At 35.9% G+C, this 17,716-nt stretch overlaps 1 protein-coding gene and 1 long non-coding RNA gene across 2 annotated transcripts; one reads left to right on the top strand and one right to left on the bottom strand.

Annotated features, from left to right (window-relative positions):
* Positions 1 to 741: 741 nt before the first annotated feature.
* On the bottom strand, positions 742 to 17,032 carry LOC144854283 (transient receptor potential cation channel subfamily M member 3-like). The gene is made up of 25 exons (XM_078712208.1): positions 16,988 to 17,032; positions 13,452 to 13,540; positions 13,109 to 13,280; positions 12,558 to 12,771; positions 12,110 to 12,234; positions 11,597 to 11,692; positions 11,061 to 11,235; positions 10,446 to 10,617; positions 10,135 to 10,252; positions 8,751 to 8,826; positions 8,340 to 8,440; positions 7,960 to 8,097; positions 7,391 to 7,453; positions 6,888 to 7,028; positions 6,494 to 6,720; positions 5,912 to 6,134; positions 5,141 to 5,275; positions 4,576 to 4,743; positions 3,990 to 4,136; positions 3,324 to 3,602; positions 2,931 to 3,108; positions 2,539 to 2,653; positions 1,900 to 2,087; positions 1,337 to 1,469; positions 742 to 1,227 (listed from the first exon to the last, which is right to left on the bottom strand). Exons 1-25 carry the CDS (start codon positions 17,030 to 17,032, stop codon positions 1,059 to 1,061), a joined length of 3,687 nt encoding a protein of 1,228 aa, XP_078568334.1. The 3' UTR covers positions 742 to 1,058.
* LOC144854653 (uncharacterized) lies at positions 15,290 to 16,827 on the top strand. The gene is made up of 3 exons (XR_013614650.1): positions 15,290 to 15,396; positions 15,890 to 16,101; positions 16,211 to 16,827. It is a non-coding gene; the product is annotated as an uncharacterized LOC144854653 (long non-coding RNA).
* Positions 17,033 to 17,716: the final 684 nt, after the last annotated feature.

Here is a 17,716-nt window from a genome sequence, read left to right as displayed (position 1 = left end):
GGTAGTCATGTGTTCCTAAATCCCTTTTATATTTTGGTGATTATCCTAATGCACTTTTAAGGAGTCGTTAACATGAACAAATGTATATATTTTTATATTCCGTGGGTGTACACTACACCTCCGAACAATGCTATTATTATACTCATTAATTTTAAAGGTTTCCTATATTCTTGCTTTTACCATGAAACTGCCCACGTGTAAAAATACCAAAACTTTAGGTTTTTTTTATGTCGGGACTAGAGATTGACTTAAACTTCCACCTAAGCTATGGAACCATTTAATTCAAATAACAGAACGAACAATTTTAAAGTTGTCGGAAGAAGAGTTTAATAGCATTCGTCTCCCCGGGGCATTATGGTCAAATATTCGGCAGGGATATAAAGCTGTATTACCGGTTCGTTCATGTACTTGTATCTAATTAGTCTGGCCTCCTAGGTGCATAAGGCATGGCCTCTTGGGTGCATAAGGCATGGCCTCCTAGGTGCATAAGGCATGGCCTCCTAGGTGCATAAGGCATGGCATCACATTACGGCTTATGATATCATAAGTCTCAACCCTACAATCCAAGCAAACCAACTCGAATGTGTGCAACGACAACACGTCAGTACAATTATTTCCAACATTAATATTTGGGTACCAATATTAGCAATAATATTTATTATTTTTATAATATTTATATTATCATTGTAATAACATTACATGTATACTTTTTGTTTAACTTCTTTACAAAAAAAACCCCGTTATCCTAGAATATTAATTATTAGTGGAAACTATAGACCTACTTTAACGCAGATTGTGTCAACCACGTCATAATTTCCAACCAATCATGATACCACAACATATTAGATAAACAGAGTTCTCACGTGTCTAATTTCAACCAATCATGATACCACAACATATATTAGTTAAACAGAGTTCTCACGTGTCTAATTTCAACCAACCATGATACCACAACATATATTAAATAAACATAGTTCTCACGTGTTAACCAATTACGGTGATGCAAAGGGGCGTGGTCAAACAAAGTGTTGACAAATCATGTGGACACGTTAGCTGCTTTAACACGAGTGTGATTCACTGACTTGGAAAGCCTCCATCGTTACGCTAAGAACTTCTCGGACACCCTCCAACGTACGTTCTTGCTGATCTTCAACTTGTTTGAAACGTTTGTTGAACTTCTTTGCCACTTGGATGTGCTCAGCAAATTTCATATCCATCTCATCAAGTCTACAATTATAATATATTTCTTCAAAATAATCACAAAAAAAGAACCGCACAACTACTATATATCTTTTGAGCTATAAATAAAGATGAAAGTTCTGTATAGAAACCTTACCTTTCTTCTAGCCTTTGAATGATCCTTTCCTGCGATGATTGGTCCCTCAGCACGTTTTGTCGAAGGTAGATCTCCACGCAACTTTCCTCAAAGCTGTAGAGAACGGACTGTGTACTTTCCGTAAGATGTAATTCTAAAGTATATAAAAAGAATATTTCGATTTTCGAGATTCGATATTTTGCCCAGGACTTCATTTCATTTATTTATTAGACACAATCAGTCAAGGGGTTCCGACATTAACAATGTGCCTTAACATATGTGTTCGCAAACTCTTGAAATTGAAACAATAAAAACAACCGGTAACATGAGTTCTGGTGTCTGCCTGTGCCGCTATCGCTGGATTGCGAACGTTAGACGCAAAACATCCCATTACATTTACAAATATCTTTAATTTTATCTACATTTTTTTATTAACATTTTTTCATTAAAATGAACATTAAATTATTCATGGTCTCGTAAAACTTTATTACTTTTGTCATTAAATATACCACTATGTACCTACTATAAATGTGTTGTATTATGTTCAATAAATATTTAAGATAAATGAGCATGCCAGCACGTACTCATTTTGTGAGTTTTAACTTCCTTTCCACACAGACGAGTCAAGATCTCCTTGCCGATCTGCCAAAGGTGGCTTATGACAATAAAGGGTGGTGGGAATAAGGGGCGCTCTCTATACTCCAAAATGATTCGGTATCGCTGGAACTTCCAGATTTCTAAAGCATTTTGTTGCACGGAGATGAAAGTGTTGCTTAAAATAAACAAAATGTATAAATAATTGAATGTATATTTTATATCATTATTATGTTTATTATGCTATGATTAGGAGCACTATTAATGTGGCCACCTTCTAAAAGCCAATTTACACAGACGAGCGGTAACGGTAAGCGGAAAACCGCGTAGCTTGTCTCATTGTCTCACGTAGAATCTGTATCTATCATGAGCGGGAACCGCCCGTCCGCTCCGCGTTGTGCGTAAATGGTAAATGATTTTTATTATCGTTACCGCTCGTCTGTGTAATGGGCCTTTATTTATTAACCCAAAAAGTAGTCTCTTAAGGGATAGGTATCAACGGAATATAATATTGGTTAGCCGTAGTTTTATTTTAAAACATATAAACTTATATTGCCTGTCGTACGTTTCAACTTATTATTATTGTCCTTCTTAATAGATGTTACTGTATGTAAACCAATGGCACTTACTTGAATATAGCAATCAGCATATTGATAAGCAGTATGTTTGCGAAAAGTAGGTAAATCGCCATGATGAGAGGGACAAGCATTGAACCTTCTTTACATTCTTCAAGTTCACAGTTAGCTAGAAGAAAGGGTAATACCAGTCAGTAACACGTGACCTTACTAGAATTGCTTCAGCACAACGATGTGGCTCTCTCTAGGATAGACTATTTAAAAGGTTAGGTGTAAAACAATATTAGGGGTTGAAGTGACATAGTCTGGGCTGTTGCCACCAACAGTTACGATATGTCGGGTATTGACGAAAAGCAGTACGATAATTGACTGGATGGTGAACACACGTTCTATAAGAAAAATAAACACATATACAAATTTGCGAGATTTGTAAACTACCAACTTACGATTTCGTTCGTCTAAAAACAGCTCGCCGTAGACATGCCAGTAAGGCTGGTAGAAAACGTCTTTTATAACCTCAAAATCCATAACTCTCTGGTCGGGTTTCATGATCGCGTGGCTAGCTACTCCATAACTTGTAACAAACACACCCAGAATGATAGTGAATCTGACCATGTCAACCATCTGAAATGATGACAGTAAACTAGTGTGAACAAAAGTTTATCATGATGTTGTATGAATGATGATGATGAATACGATAGCCGTATTGTAGCTTTGTTAGGCTTGGTTCCCACGAACGCAAGTAACTAATTTTCAAATATTTTGTTCTTTGTGAACGCACCTTATCCTCGTGTGAAGAATCAATATACTATTTAATAGGTCATTAAGAAATGACTTACCATTCTACTGATCATTTTCACATACGGTCCCATCAATTTACTAACGCTTAGTACATCAAGCATCCGAATGTACCAGAATATGATATCTATACAGTAAAATAAACGGCCCCATTCGAAAAGAAAGTCATTGGCGAAACTCATTACGTGCAATGCCATCATTCTCAAAAAGAAACCGATAAAGAAGAACGTGATACATATCCCGTCCCAAATATTCCACGCGTCAGATGACCAGCTTTTTAACTTGTGTGTCCAACTTAGAGCGTCTCCTTGTGTTATTACCTAAGTACACAAATAATGATTTAAAAAGAATAATACTAGTAATGATAATAATTGTCATTAATTTGTAATTTTCTGTTATTGTGTTTTGTAATTTTCTGTTATTGTGTTTTGTGTACTGGGTCCTCTGGGGGAACAGTTTTTTTACTGAATATAAGATCTTGCTCGCAACACGAATTGTGTGACGATATAGAGGGCGCACAATAAATAATATTTGAGAGCGCCCTCTATACTGTAATAACATATTGTACGTATTTACAAGTGTAGATTGTTAGTAACATTCCAAATTTTGACCTATTCAAAACCTATTCATCTTTATTTTTCATGTTTAGAGAACAATATGTTTTAGTTTGTGTGATTTCAATATATTATTCATCAACTACTACTCACTTGTCTTAATTCTTCAGTAGCCAATGAGAATACGAAGAACATAATGATCCACTCAAAAACTGATATTCCCATCCAGCCCATGTATTCATCCGGAAGATGAATTAAGATCATGTAGCTAAACAGCATAAGGAAGCCCACGTAGGACAGCTAAAAGGAATGACGAGTCATTTAGTTATTCTGTTTCAGCCTCCAAATATGATAAAATTAATATTTAATATGAATTAATTAAAAGTTTAGAAATTGAAACTTGAAAAAAAAGAGCGATTATTAATACAGATAACTCGAAATGTTATGACGTCACCAATATAGACCTAGGCTATCGAAATCTCTAGTAGGTATGGTTTGTATACATACTATTTATAATGCAAGCTTAGAAAGCAAGTTTGGCCAATAAAACGATAATTATAGATGCTTCTGTATTGTTAAATTACAGTGAAATAGATTTTACAAAACCTAAGACAGAAAGGATTTGGAAGCAAAATGGTGCATGAAATGCAATACCTCGATAGCACCGAATTCACTAGTTCAAATAGAGGGATACCATTTACTTAAAGATCTATATGCATATCCACACACAAATTCTTACCGTATTAGACCACAACTTAACAATGGGTGCCGTGTAAAAAGCGTAGCAACGTTGTCGAATCGAGAGTCGCTGTTTTACAACAACTTTTACGCCGTCTCCGTGATGCGTAACCACGTCATCATCAGATTTACTACGTGTAACACCAACATCCGGGCTATCATTAACATCCTGTAATGTAACAATTTACAGATGCTTTATATAAAAAGCGTGCTACTTCATGGTTTTATTGAAATAAGCACGTGATTTAAAAAGAAAGTATAAAACTTGAGAATTCATGTCATGTTAAGTATTTAGCCTTCATTCGTGTCTTTAAGTATGAATTTACTGAAAATACTATCGTTAATCTAGATTTTGGCACACATGGCGTGTCATATGTATACTTGAGCGGCAACCACCTTATGGGACAAAAAAAGCAAACATCTCTCTGCAAAAAAGCAACTAGAGACTTTACTTGGGCAAGTCATGGCGCTTTTCGTAGAGTCAAATTAAGTTTGAAAGTCAGCTAGCTAGCAAACGACGATTCAAATGTTCTGTAGGCCTAATCACCATACAAGTTCATTCTTACTGTTAATTGCAAAGCTTCGGCTATAATATCTTCTGTCGTAGGTTCTTCTGGAATTTCATTAAATTTCTTGATGACGTCAACTTCTCGATAAGAAAGCATTGGAACGGCAGGTGGAAATATTAATCCCAATAAAACCTATAAGAAGAGATAAAAATAGTGTTTCTACTTATGAGAATAGCTAGTCTAAATGATTGCACTGTGCAACAAGTCAATTACTATAATAAAAAATTATTGAATATACAGATACTTAAATCCTAGCTAAATATCGTCGGTAGGTAAAGTAAAAAAAAACCTAATTTAAAGTGGATGTATTCAACCAAGGCAATTGTCTGCCATGTCTTGTTGCAATTTTTTGGTAAATAATGTTTGTACTTATAGACGATTTCAATTCAACTTGGTTTTATTTTTCCACGTCTGTATTTCCAATCCAAACAAATATTATCTGTCCAATGGAATTAACCATTTGGTTAGTGTAAAGCTCTGTCTACACTATCAACCTAGTTTGCAAAAAAAAGTGTGATGTGCCCAAATATGGTAGTGATATGCCCAAATATGGTAGTGATATGACCAAATATGGTAGTGATATGACATCATCGTGTCCATATATTGTTTTGTCACATAAAGTTTGATAGTGTAAACAGAGTTTAAGAGTTTTATTCAACAATATTTAACTAGGGTTGAAGACATGATATTTCACTCAATGTTATAAATTCATGTGTGTGTATATATGTATATATTGTATAATATTAACACAATGTAGACAAATCATACTTGTTTATTTGAGATCATCTGTAGTTTACCAATCCATTGATCGGTAAGTAACATTTGCACGCACGGATGACCAATCAGCTTGGTGTGACACACAGCGGCAGCCAAAGACAGCACGGTTTCATTGCTCCAGTTTTTCATCTCGACCAATATAAGTTGACGTGTATAGTCACTGCCTTCTTCAAAGCACACTTGCAACAGCTCATAAGAAATCTGTTTGTAACGACTGGAAAAAATGAAAAAAGTATTTTATTGGTTTGTCATGATTATTGTAATATCTAATTATTTGGTATCGATCGGTTTTTTTATGCAATGATGCTTTATGTGTGTGGAGATAATTCAGTAGGTTAGGTCACTGTAAATATATTACTAGGCCTACTTGAAATAATCTATATCCTTTACTTATCGCATAGAGATATTATAGTGAACTATAATATCTCTATGATTATCGTGAGCAAAGAATCCTAATAATTTACGGAACGGACGGTGTATACGCTTGCGCGGATTAATATTTTAAATAAATTATTGTCTCGTTTTGTCTACCGTCCCAGACGAAAGTTCGCTATGATTGTTCAGACGACTTACTTTGCTTGGGCATCTAACTTCTCATTATTTTCCATGTCAAATTGCGCTGTGGCCCTGTCCGACATAGCGGTATACAAGGCAACAGCGATGATCGCTTTAGCCATAGCCTCAGTGCCCTGTTGCCACATTAAATAAGCCATCCCGTGCTTCCTTGACAGTACTGACCAGACAAAGAGGTCACTAAACGGAGTTTCAAACCGTGGTCCGGTACAGGCATCTTCTCCATCCTACAAAAGAATACTTAAACGGTCAATCATAAGCAAGAGTGTATGCGTAATACTAGACTCGATACGACACGCTGTTTATTGTCCTAAGACATGACAGTAGTACGGGTGTCCAAAGGATAACAAGCCATAATGGGAAACTTGACTGCATTACAGTATTTAAAAATTACCTTGTTTCCACTTGAATGACGCGATTTACCCGTTTGGCATCGACAGTGGTTCAGCTTTCCTATTGTGTAAGACGATTTGAAGGCGTTGCCAATCAATTCTTCGATTAGACGACCGGCATTGTGGAGACAGAATCCGCCTCTCTAATAAAAAAAAAAAAGAAAAAAAAAGTGTGTACTGTACTACCACGGTCGTATAATGAATGATAGGCGTCTTAGAATGAGATAAATATTTGGATAAAGTACTTTGCTTCTACGGTTGATTAAAGCTCGGTTCCCACTTGTTGGACGCAACTCGACGACGACGTAGCTAGGCACAACGCAGTTGACTTGACCAATCACGAGCAACAGTTCGGATGCATGTTGCGTCGTGATTGGTCAAATTACTTGCGGCGCGCTACCGTCCTTACGTTGCATCCAAGAGAACCAATCTCTGATCTTATATGTCATCTAGAAAGAGTCATAGAAAGATACATCAAACGTAAATAAAACATAGCATACATTACCTCACGCAGCTTAATATTGCTGTGACTGTAAAGAAGTTTCAGTGTTGAATCAGGCAAGTTCAGCTAAAGTACAATGACAATGGCATCAATTAGTATTTGTATTGATACATAAAGATCTTGCTTTACTCGAAACCAGACGTTCACACTGAGTCTGGATTCGGCCGGTGGATGGCCTAAGAACATTCCGGGCTACGTTACGTCTTTCGATCACAAACGTACTTTTTTTACGGAATCCAGAAAGAGTATTTTAGTAAATATTAAGGACCAGACAGTGTGAAAGTAGCTTTAACCAAGGCAATCTAACAACAGGAGTTCGCTTGTAAAGATTGGAACTCGTAACAGTCCTTTGATTCTTATGTCTGGCTGCGACAAATACCAACAGTACTGTACATTATATTCTCAGCGGCGCAATGAGTCTCTTAAGGGCGTAAAACTGACCATGTTTCAGCCACAGATAAACCTTTTGATCTCCGGAGCTCAACATCCTGTTGTTAGATTGCTTTGCTTTAACCGTTTGGAAGATCAGTATAAGAACAAAAGTATTTTATGGTACAACTAATAATACTTACAGAGTGCTCGTAAAGTTTTACTAGAGTATTTTCTGTCAGAAACGCATGCATACTGACACCGTTTTCTAGTAGTAACTTGACAAAATCAGGCTTGCCTTCTTTGAGTGCCTGTAACATAGCATCGTTTAGACATTCTTCCTGCACACAGAAAAGAAAGAGAATACTTAGCGCAGTTTGCTAAGCGTTATGAAATAGTGCCAATTTGAGTTTAATTTAGGCCTAGATTTCGATATTTCATTAATATTAAAGTCTTCTTATAATAATTGTTGATACAAACACATGAAGTGCACATTGAAAATGCAGTATCGTCTCTGCATAATATAAACACAAGACCACTAATGATACAACTAATCTTATTAGAGTATCTTTTATCATCTTACTGAAATCGGTTTGTTAAGTTTGAATATTTTGTCCCTTGCGATGTCCACTCTGTTCCACAGCAATGCTAACTGAAGCTGATCATTACTAGGTAAATTATTGGCTGAAATGTTAAAAAGTACTTATTAAAGAATGAATAGATTGTTCACTTTGTTTTTGATATTCCTTATAATACACTTTACAATACCTAATTTAGAAAGTTGTCATATTCACAACGTGTAATTCAGGATTTGAAATTTCTAAAGGCCAACTCAAACAGCGTCGTACAACGAGGCCCGACGAAACGTCTTGACTCGTCGATACAGCTGAGTTGAATCCGTCGGGCGTAGTTTTATGTTAATTTTCTACCGACGAGACGACTCGTCACTCGTCGGGCCTCGTCGTACGACGCTGTCTAAGTGGCCTTAGCTTACCTTGTACAAGCGCTCGAAGAATGGTGTTATCAAGGCCATCAGCAGACTCATCAGAATCAACTGAAAAAACTGTTAGCTTTACAAAACAAATATAAACACGATTAGACAATTTTCAGACAGTTTTTAATAGAATAACACCGAAATATATAATAATGTTAACATTATCATTTCTGCTGTAAGATCAAAGCACTTAACCGACCAATTAAGGCCAATTCACACAGACGAGCGGTAAGCGGAAAACGAAGGCCTGTTTATACTACGACGATAACTAGACTATAACGATAGAAAAAAATAATATAAATAAAAAAAATATATATAAATATAATAAATAAACCTCTCTGATTGGCTGAAATATCGTTTTTCGTTTGCAGACGATAAAAATATTTCAGCCAATCAGAGAGGTTTATTTATGGCAAGCGCCAAAAAAAAAAAATCAGAGACACAGATGATGATCGAGTCAATCGCGATGGAGTCATCAAGGCCTAGGTGAATCCTCCTTGTGTACAGGGAATTAAGGTGCTGTACAATAAATTAAACGTGGATTACAAAGATGTAATTTGAAAAAAAAGATATATGGAATGAAATTGGAGTAGAGATTGGTTTGGCAGGTAGGCCTAACATGATTTTTTTTTTCCATTTGGGATTGCCCACCTAGGCCCTAGGCCTAGTCCTAGGGTAGGCCTAGGCTTAGACATACATACTTGTAGGCTACCTGTGCTACATAGGCCTAGGCCAGTCCCTATACTACTAGGTCTAGGTGGCGCGGCCTAGTCCTATATAGTAAGCACAGGCTAGGCTAGTAGGCTAGGCCTAGCTACTGCTAGTTAGGCCTCTATCTAGGCTAGTAGGCCTAGGACCAGGTATATGCCTCTCTCTGCCTGTCCCTTTTAAACAGCGCGGGCACTGCTACTGGCTGGACTAACTTCTAGACGTATTATGACTGTCATGTAGGCAAGGCCTATAGCAATGCCTAGGCCATACCAATCATCGACAATTGTTCCAAATGTTTTATTATTATTCTTATCTTATACAAACAATCAGTCACGTCGTAGGCTATAGTTGTTTGTCTTTATAAACAATAAGACGTTTCCGAAACTAGGCTAGGCTAGGCCTAGCCATGGAGGTATAGTGTATACAAATAGTAATTATAACTCCATGGCCTAACCCTGTGGCACTCGTGTTTTTGACAACTTAAGCTCGAAGTTGTTGATAGATGACGTCACATAAAGCATGTCGTCGATTCTAACGCGGTTTTAATGAAATAATATCATAAATAATAAGATAAACCATAAAAAGCCAACAATTAGTATTGAATTGAAATATTAACGTTTGGATCAGCATGTTATAAAGGTCATTAAGTTATTTTGTTTAAAATGAGGCATACCAGTTCTCTTTTCGAAATAACTTGCAACACTTTCTCCATTAGTTGTTCTGCTGCGTCTTCTGATACCATCTCTTTTATCAGATCCATCAGTTTAATTCTGTTATCTACTGAAATTTCTCTGAAATTATGGTTTTGTAAATATCCAAAATGAATATATGACTTTTATATATTGGAGGGCATTGGAAACATTTCAAACGGTGTTTCATTTTTAAAAACGGTGGCAGAAGACCCGAGTTATGAACCTCAGTTTGAGTGACTTTCTATATTTTGCATGTTCTTATCTTTACCGTTTTGCGTTAGTTTACACTTACTTATTTAGTTTTGTGACTGAGTAAGCGAAGGCGAGTACGTCAGCTGCGCGTCCACTACCCTCTGCAATTACAACAGGAATTGGTGGGTCTGACGTCACGTTCTCGAATACGACTTGGATTGTATTTATTCCACCCTCTAAGACAATGCAAACTGCAGGTATACATCGTCCTCCTAGAAGTTTTATTTAATTGAAGTTTCATAAATAGTTTCATAAATGAAGGCAATGCTGTACCAGACCAGTCAAACATAAACAAATTATTTCAAAAACCAAAACAATGAATATGCAACAGGCAGTAAAAACATGCTGAACATTTTTTTTACCAGTTAATATTTTTTTCATTATTTAAAATAGATTATTAAATACAAACAACATTATAATTAGTCTAACGTAAACCAATAATAATAATAAAGAAAATATTGTAGTTTCAAAATATTATAATAAACAACATAATGTTAAACCCAGAACTAGTCTTTAAAACTGTGTATACAGGTTGCATGAGGCTTCAAACATCAATTCATTCCCGTTGTGCCTCTAAAACATGGTTAGTTTTCTTAGACATTTTCTTCACATGCAGCTCATAATGCGGAATTAGTTTTTACATTCTACTGGGTACTACCTTGATCTAATGTTTGTTTCGATATGAGTTTTTCTAGCTTTGACCGTAGTGAGATCTCTACACCATACTGCTTCACCGTACCGTTATCCACTAGAATAAAATGGCTGTGGTTCGGATCTAGTGAAGCACCACTGCTCGTTGATGAACTAGTAACACGGTAATATTTTACCCCCTTTAGAAAATTACCAAATCTTATCAAATTAATAAATGAAATTTCAGTCTTCTCCGACATAACACTTTAACTCACAATAAAGTTAAATAGTTTACTGTCAAAGATAAAAATAATATAGTTTTATAGCTCTGTTATGACATTAAAATTGATATGGGTTTTCTAATTATGTCTACAGTATACGTACGCGTTAATAAGTACCGAATAGCAGAACAATTATGTATTTTGACATTCAATTATTTAAAACATCTACAAAGTAATGGTATTTTTAAATTACATGTATACATATTATGTTTATGTAGACAATTAATCTCCATTAAAAAGTTTGAAGAAGTTGAAAAAACAAATGGAAATAGATACTTACCTCGCTAGGTCTTTTCCGCATGCATTTCAGTTCCACCTCTGACGGTACAGTGCAGTGTGCACGACTGTGTGCTCGGCTTGTCCTGGGCTTAGCAGCCTAAATTTGTAAAAATATGTGTCAAAACGTATACATCAATAAACTAAAGTAATAATATAATATAATTTCTCCTTTTCCGTAAATTTCTCTAAACCCATTTTCACAAAAATATACAAAATATAAATATACAAAATCTAAATCTCACAACGGCATGTACTTTCTTTAAGCCCTGTCTACACTATCACACTTTATGTGCCCATATATGGACATAATGATGTCATATCACAACATATTTAAGCAAATCACTACCATGTTTTGTCAAACTAGTTTTATAGTGTAGAAACGGAAATCAACTCATCGGCTTACACTTAGGTTTTGTTAGTGTAGACTAGGATTTAGGATTTTTTTTCGACATCAACAATCTACGGGAAATCCTTGTAAAAATCTTCAACCAAACTGTAAACATTTTATACTTACTTCCGATACAATTAGATCTTCTTTATGATCAACAATGCCCCAAGAAGCAACTCCAATTGCTACTATCTTTTTGGGGGATTTTATTGAATGTTCACGAATTGCTTTACCGACATATTTCATCACACCTAAAATATAGTTGATCATTAAATTCATTTTGATACCCAATGTGTATGGATGTGTGCAATAGGAACAATTTGTATAACAGCTTAAAACATACAAACACTCTGTTAATTTATGCTGCATTGATCGCAGACCGTATCTAGATTTTCCGTATAAATCATTTGAAATATCGTTTTCATCAAAAGAAGCATAGATGGTTATAATATAGTTATAGGATGAAAACTTGTTAAGTTTCGTTTGTTTTATGTATGAAAAAATGCATATTTATCCTCGATCGTTATCGTCCTAGTGTAAACGGGCCTTTATACTAAATTCTAAGTTCCCGTACCTGTATTTGTTCCACCCGTTAGTATCCATGCATCGGCGGTCACAGCCACTCGGATGATACCATCGTAGAAAATGCGTTTTAATTTTGGGTTGAGAACAAAGTCCTTTGCTCCTCCGGTGACTTCTATCAAAAGCTTTGGTAATTTTAAGTTCCAAAGATCCGTGAGAAGTTTCAGGACATCGTGTTCTGATGTTTCATCTGATAATCTAACATACTATAAACCAAAATGATGTTGAACAATCGTGTCTGGAGATAAGCGTGTATAACGGCCAACTCAGACAGCGTCGTGCGACGAGGCCCGACGTCACGTCTTGACTCGTCGGTGCTGAATTCCGACGAGACGAGTCGTCTTGAATAGCGTCGGCGTAGTTTTCACGTCGTCGGGAGATGTTTTATTCTCTCCTAAGACGACTCGTCGTACGACGCTGTCTGAGTTGGGGGAGCGGAGCTGGGGTTTTCTCCCTGGATAGGACATGTAATGTGGTACAGTTTACAACACCATTCCGTATAATATAATATATAATAAGATATTTTATTTTTATCAATCTTACCTTAGCTCTGCTAGTATTGAAAACTCCCTGGAAATCCATAACGCCGAAAGCGTTAGTAGGGAACGTGCGCGTGTGCGAATCTGATGACCATGTTTGGAACCATGGTTGTTGTCCTTCGGGAATTGTTTGTGCAGACACTGTGTGATCGGTTTTTAGACGACCGCATTGGCAGCTATAAATTGACAATTTACAATTTTACTTAGAGCAAAAAATAAGAGAGATTCTTATAAAAGGCATAATGATCAAAATATGATGGAATACTGTGGATATAAGAAATGATGACAATCGATGATGGTGTTGATGACACCAGAAGTGATACAAAAAATATAATTATGTGCCTTACCAGTCTTGATTTGGCGGTTTCTTTGGGCAAAAAAGATTGCATTCTTTTGCGTTGAATGATTCTGCAATTGAACGCCATTTTCGATTTAGCTAAAAAAAAAAAAAATAAGAAGATTGAGGAGATTTAAAAATATTTAGCGAATCAACATCGTTGTTTAGTGCAAAAGTCGAGGCCGATTCTTGATATTGTATCTACAATTTTTCCATTATTGTAAGTCTGAATGGCCCAACTTTGATCACTATGTGACGCCTGTAATAAATGAATAATTACACATTTGGCGCTAAATTTTTCCATGACGCACATAGGATTGGGCCTACTGTATCCTGGAACTTGTCTCTAGAGAAATCGTTCTGTTCTGTAGATATCAAGAACCACTATAATTATCATTGATCAAATGATGACGTAATAATAAAGTAATTTCAATTGACCTATATTACTAATATATTTGTTGTACAATACACATTTATGTGTATCATTATTATGAATGATTATACTAATATAACAATCATTATGATTATTATACTAATCATTCTGTTAGAAAACTAAAATGTATTAGAAGTTAATAATGATTGAAACCGAAGAAAAAATATATAAACATTATAAAACATTGATTCACGTTCGCTTACTTATTTTAGAATCGATGATCAAAATTTCACTCGGTGATGTAATAATGTGTAGATTTCATGCATTTGAATATACTTCCGTTTTGTCTTCCTCCGACAAAACAAAATTATTGAATATCCTTTTAAGCCAATTTCAATACACTGTTGATATTCAGGGTTAAAATGTTTGGCCTTATATGTTTGCTCAAACTTTATTTCATACTGTAGTTTGTTATTATAATATTAATGTAAGGACATATTATGAGACAACATGTCCGTGTACTGTATAGGCCTACTGCTATTGCGCTTTTGTCTTTTAGAAAATCTAATAATTGTATTTACAATGTATCACTCTATCATACTAAAGGCAATAATTAGGCCTAGTCATGTTTGCATTAATGTGAACTTTGCAGTGAGTATTCAACTCGAACGACATAACTACGAGACGAGAAATAAAATACAAACATCTCAATTCGGTATTTGAGTGCTCTGATCTTGGTCATACACACTTAAAACTAAAGGTGCAATAAAGGGTGCAAACCTATAAAAGGGTGCTAATTTGCGCCTTTTTCTCATAAAATGGTGCAGAGTTCATAAAAGGTTTATTTTTGCACCTTTTATATCGAAAAATGCAGACAAATATAAAAAGGTGCAGAACTGCACCACAAAGGCCCAAGTAGGCATACGCCATGGTGACTGTGTGACAAAATAAGACCTATTAGTGTTAGATTAATGAACGGTTCTTGATATATTTAACTTAGGGCTTCTAAAAACTTAAAAGGTAATGATTATGACAATTTTTTTTAAATGACATTATTGTGGTAAGTTAAAACAAAAATAAGAAAGATTCATAATAATATCGAAATTCGAAAAAATCGGTTTCTTACGGAACATTAGAAAGTCGCTGGCTTGTTTTATACCTTTAACATGATAAATTCAAAGGTTCAACTGGGCACCCTATAAGGTTTAACATCAGTTAAAAGGTGCATAATAGCACCTTTTTGTACAATTTTCGTGCCGTATGCGCACGCAAGATGTCTGTAAACAATTTTTAAAATATTGAATTTCAGAGGTTATTTACTCTGGTTTGCTTAAGTCTAGAATAAGTAAACTTTTCTTTCATATTTAACAATATTATTAGAATATTTAATATCATAATGTAGGCATCTGTTGTAAATTTATTTGAAACAGGAATAGAACAATAATTTTAAGCGCGTCCCGTGCGGTTGTTAAACATGCAGTTTAAATATTGTGAGCAGAGTTTGCGCCCAAAAAATCAGGCCTATAAAACTAGGCCTAGCTCCCGGATCCCACACCTCTCCCGTGTAGGATAGCTGTTAAAAGTAAGTAACGAAGCTTTATAGGCATGTCATTTGGTGGTTTTTATTAGATTAATTATTATATAGGCCTATAAGCCTAGGCTAGGCCTAAAATGATAGCTAAATAAATAAATAAGGCTAGCTAGGCCTAGAGGGTAGCCTAGGCCAGGCGGCTAGGCGCGGCCTAGGTTAGGCCTAAAGTAGGCAGCCTAGAGGCCTACAGTAGCCTCTCGGGCGGGGGATAGTCCTAGACCAGGCCTAGCCTACTTACCTGGGCCTAGGCTAGGCCCTAGTTAGTAGGTTAGGCATAGGCTAGGTAGACCTTAAACTTAATGAAAAGCAGACCTAGTAGGCTAGTCTAGGCCTAGCCGGCTAGCTAGGCCTATAATTAATAATAGGCCTAGCTAGGCAGGCTAGGGGCCTAGCCTAGTTATTAATATTAGTTACAGTAGTTGAGTATTAGTACTACCTATAGGCTATATTAATTCTTATACACATTATTTTTAATTATAAATAGTTACAGCCTACATGATGTCATGGAGGGATAAAATAAGTTTAAACATGAAAGAGCACCTCTGCTCTGATCAGGAGCAATGAAGATGTCCAGAAAAGGAGAAAGAAATGTGACCACATGTACCGTAATACTCTAGTATATATAGGGCCTACTATACTACGAGCTGATGAAAGGGAGAGGAACATACTTTAAAGTATGTGAAGCATGTGGACTAGGTAATTTGACTTTAAAAATCAGAACAATGTCAATAATGTATTGTATGATGTTGTCATATTAATGATAATATTAATATAATAGTTTCCCTTCCTATTTCATGCTTTTTAGGAAAGTACATAATCAGGTGAAAATGTTCGGAAAAGGTGAACCAGACACCAAGAACACTGTTTCAGATATATGGGAATATGAAGAGAATACTGTCAAAGATGTCATCATTAGATACTTTTAGCAATAGGCCTATTGTTGGTTTGAGAAGAGATGGCCACACTCTATTTAAGGTGCAAAGACTGGTAATTGCCATCCAATAATTCAGCAGTTGAATTGAATAATGTAATGTTTTAAAGTTGAATAAAATTATACCAAGCTTAATCAATATTTTTTGTATTTTAGTGATTTTTATTTGTGCACCTTTTTAACAGAAATTTGAACCTTAGAAGAGCATTATTGAACCTTTTATTAGGGTGTAAAGTTGCACCTTTATTTAGAGGTTGAATTTTGCTCCTTTGGGGAGCTGCTATTGTTGCATTTCGTTTGCACCTTTTAGGGTAGAAAATTACACCTTATATGGTGCAAATGTGAACTCCAAAGGAGCATTATAGCACCCTTTATCAGGGTTCAAAATTGCACCTTCCGTCAAAGGTGCAGTTGTGCACCTTAAAGGGAGCTGCTATTGTTGCATCGGTTTGCACCTTTTTAGGTAGAGATTTGCACCTTTTTTTTTTAGTGTGTAGTACGGAATAAATTAATCATTTCACATGCTCAACAGTGGAGATTATATCAAGTGAGTCGTACAATCCTTCTGATCGGAAATGTGATTTCTCAAAACACGGGCATGATACAATGCGCTGTATAGAATAAACTTTCAAAAATGATGTATGAACGAACCTTTTCAGTATCTTCTGAAACACTAATCCCCCGATGGTACTTCATACTATTGTTGTTTCTAGCTTACGTGATCCATACGGTTCCACACGGCTCCAAGCAGCTCGTCTGTGTACTTTCCAAAAGTAAAAGCTTGCTTTGGCTAACACTCTCAAAGCTAAGTCGTCCACAAACCAAGCGTTTGTGCAAATAAGCTCGCGTCGGACACGAGACGCAGTTTTCTCATTTATTCCCACTAAGGTCACAAAAGGGGCCTATCGTCGAAGGAGATAACTGCGAGAAATCTTAGAGACGCCGCCGTTGTTGTGTGCCAGGAGGAAGACTGAACCTTGCAACTAGTTCAGTGGCGATGTGAGTCACCATGGCGGACGTTTTGCCGAATGACACATGTAGGATTTGTCAATTAAAGTTGGCATGAAATGTGTCTTTGTTGTGTAGAAATTAATCAATGAAACTAAATAACAATATAGGCCTACTTTTTAAATATTTTATAGCCACCGGTAAAAGGTCTTTCCCAAAGACCAGTGTTATTTTAGAGGTGGGTATTAATAAGTATACTAAAGTAGTTGCCGGTTGGTGGTTTTGTACAGATACATTTTTACAGAGTGATACCGTACATTAATAATTTCCAACTGCCAGGTTTCATGGTAACGTTGTCAAGTTACATGAACAATGACGTTCGATTGATTGAACTCACGATTAAGCTGTATCGATGAACTAGCGAAAGCTTTG

The sequence above is a fragment of the Antedon bifida genome, chromosome 10, assembly GCF_963402885.1.
Source record: "Antedon bifida chromosome 10, ecAntBifi1.1, whole genome shotgun sequence".
In the NCBI taxonomy this organism is placed as follows: Eukaryota; Metazoa; Echinodermata; class Crinoidea; order Comatulida; family Antedonidae; genus Antedon; species Antedon bifida.
The sequence above is the reverse complement of the archived record's forward strand: the minus strand, read 5'-3'. Positions and strand labels throughout refer to the sequence as shown.

What these genes read in the sequence shown, in the direction of transcription:
- LOC144854283 (XM_078712208.1), bottom strand. Translation starts at nt 17,032, where the DNA reads ATGAAGTACCATCGGGGGATTAGTGTTTCAGAAGATACTGAAAAG. An exon ending in TCAATACTAGCAGAGCTAAG is followed by an intron (nt 12,772 to 13,108) that starts GTAAGATTGATA and finishes TTTGGTTTATAG; the next exon opens with TATGTTAGATTATCAGATGA. An exon ending in CCGAAGCTTTGCAATTAACA is followed by an intron (nt 4,744 to 5,140) that starts GTAAGAATGAAC and finishes GTTACATTACAG; the next exon opens with GATGTTAATGATAGCCCGGA.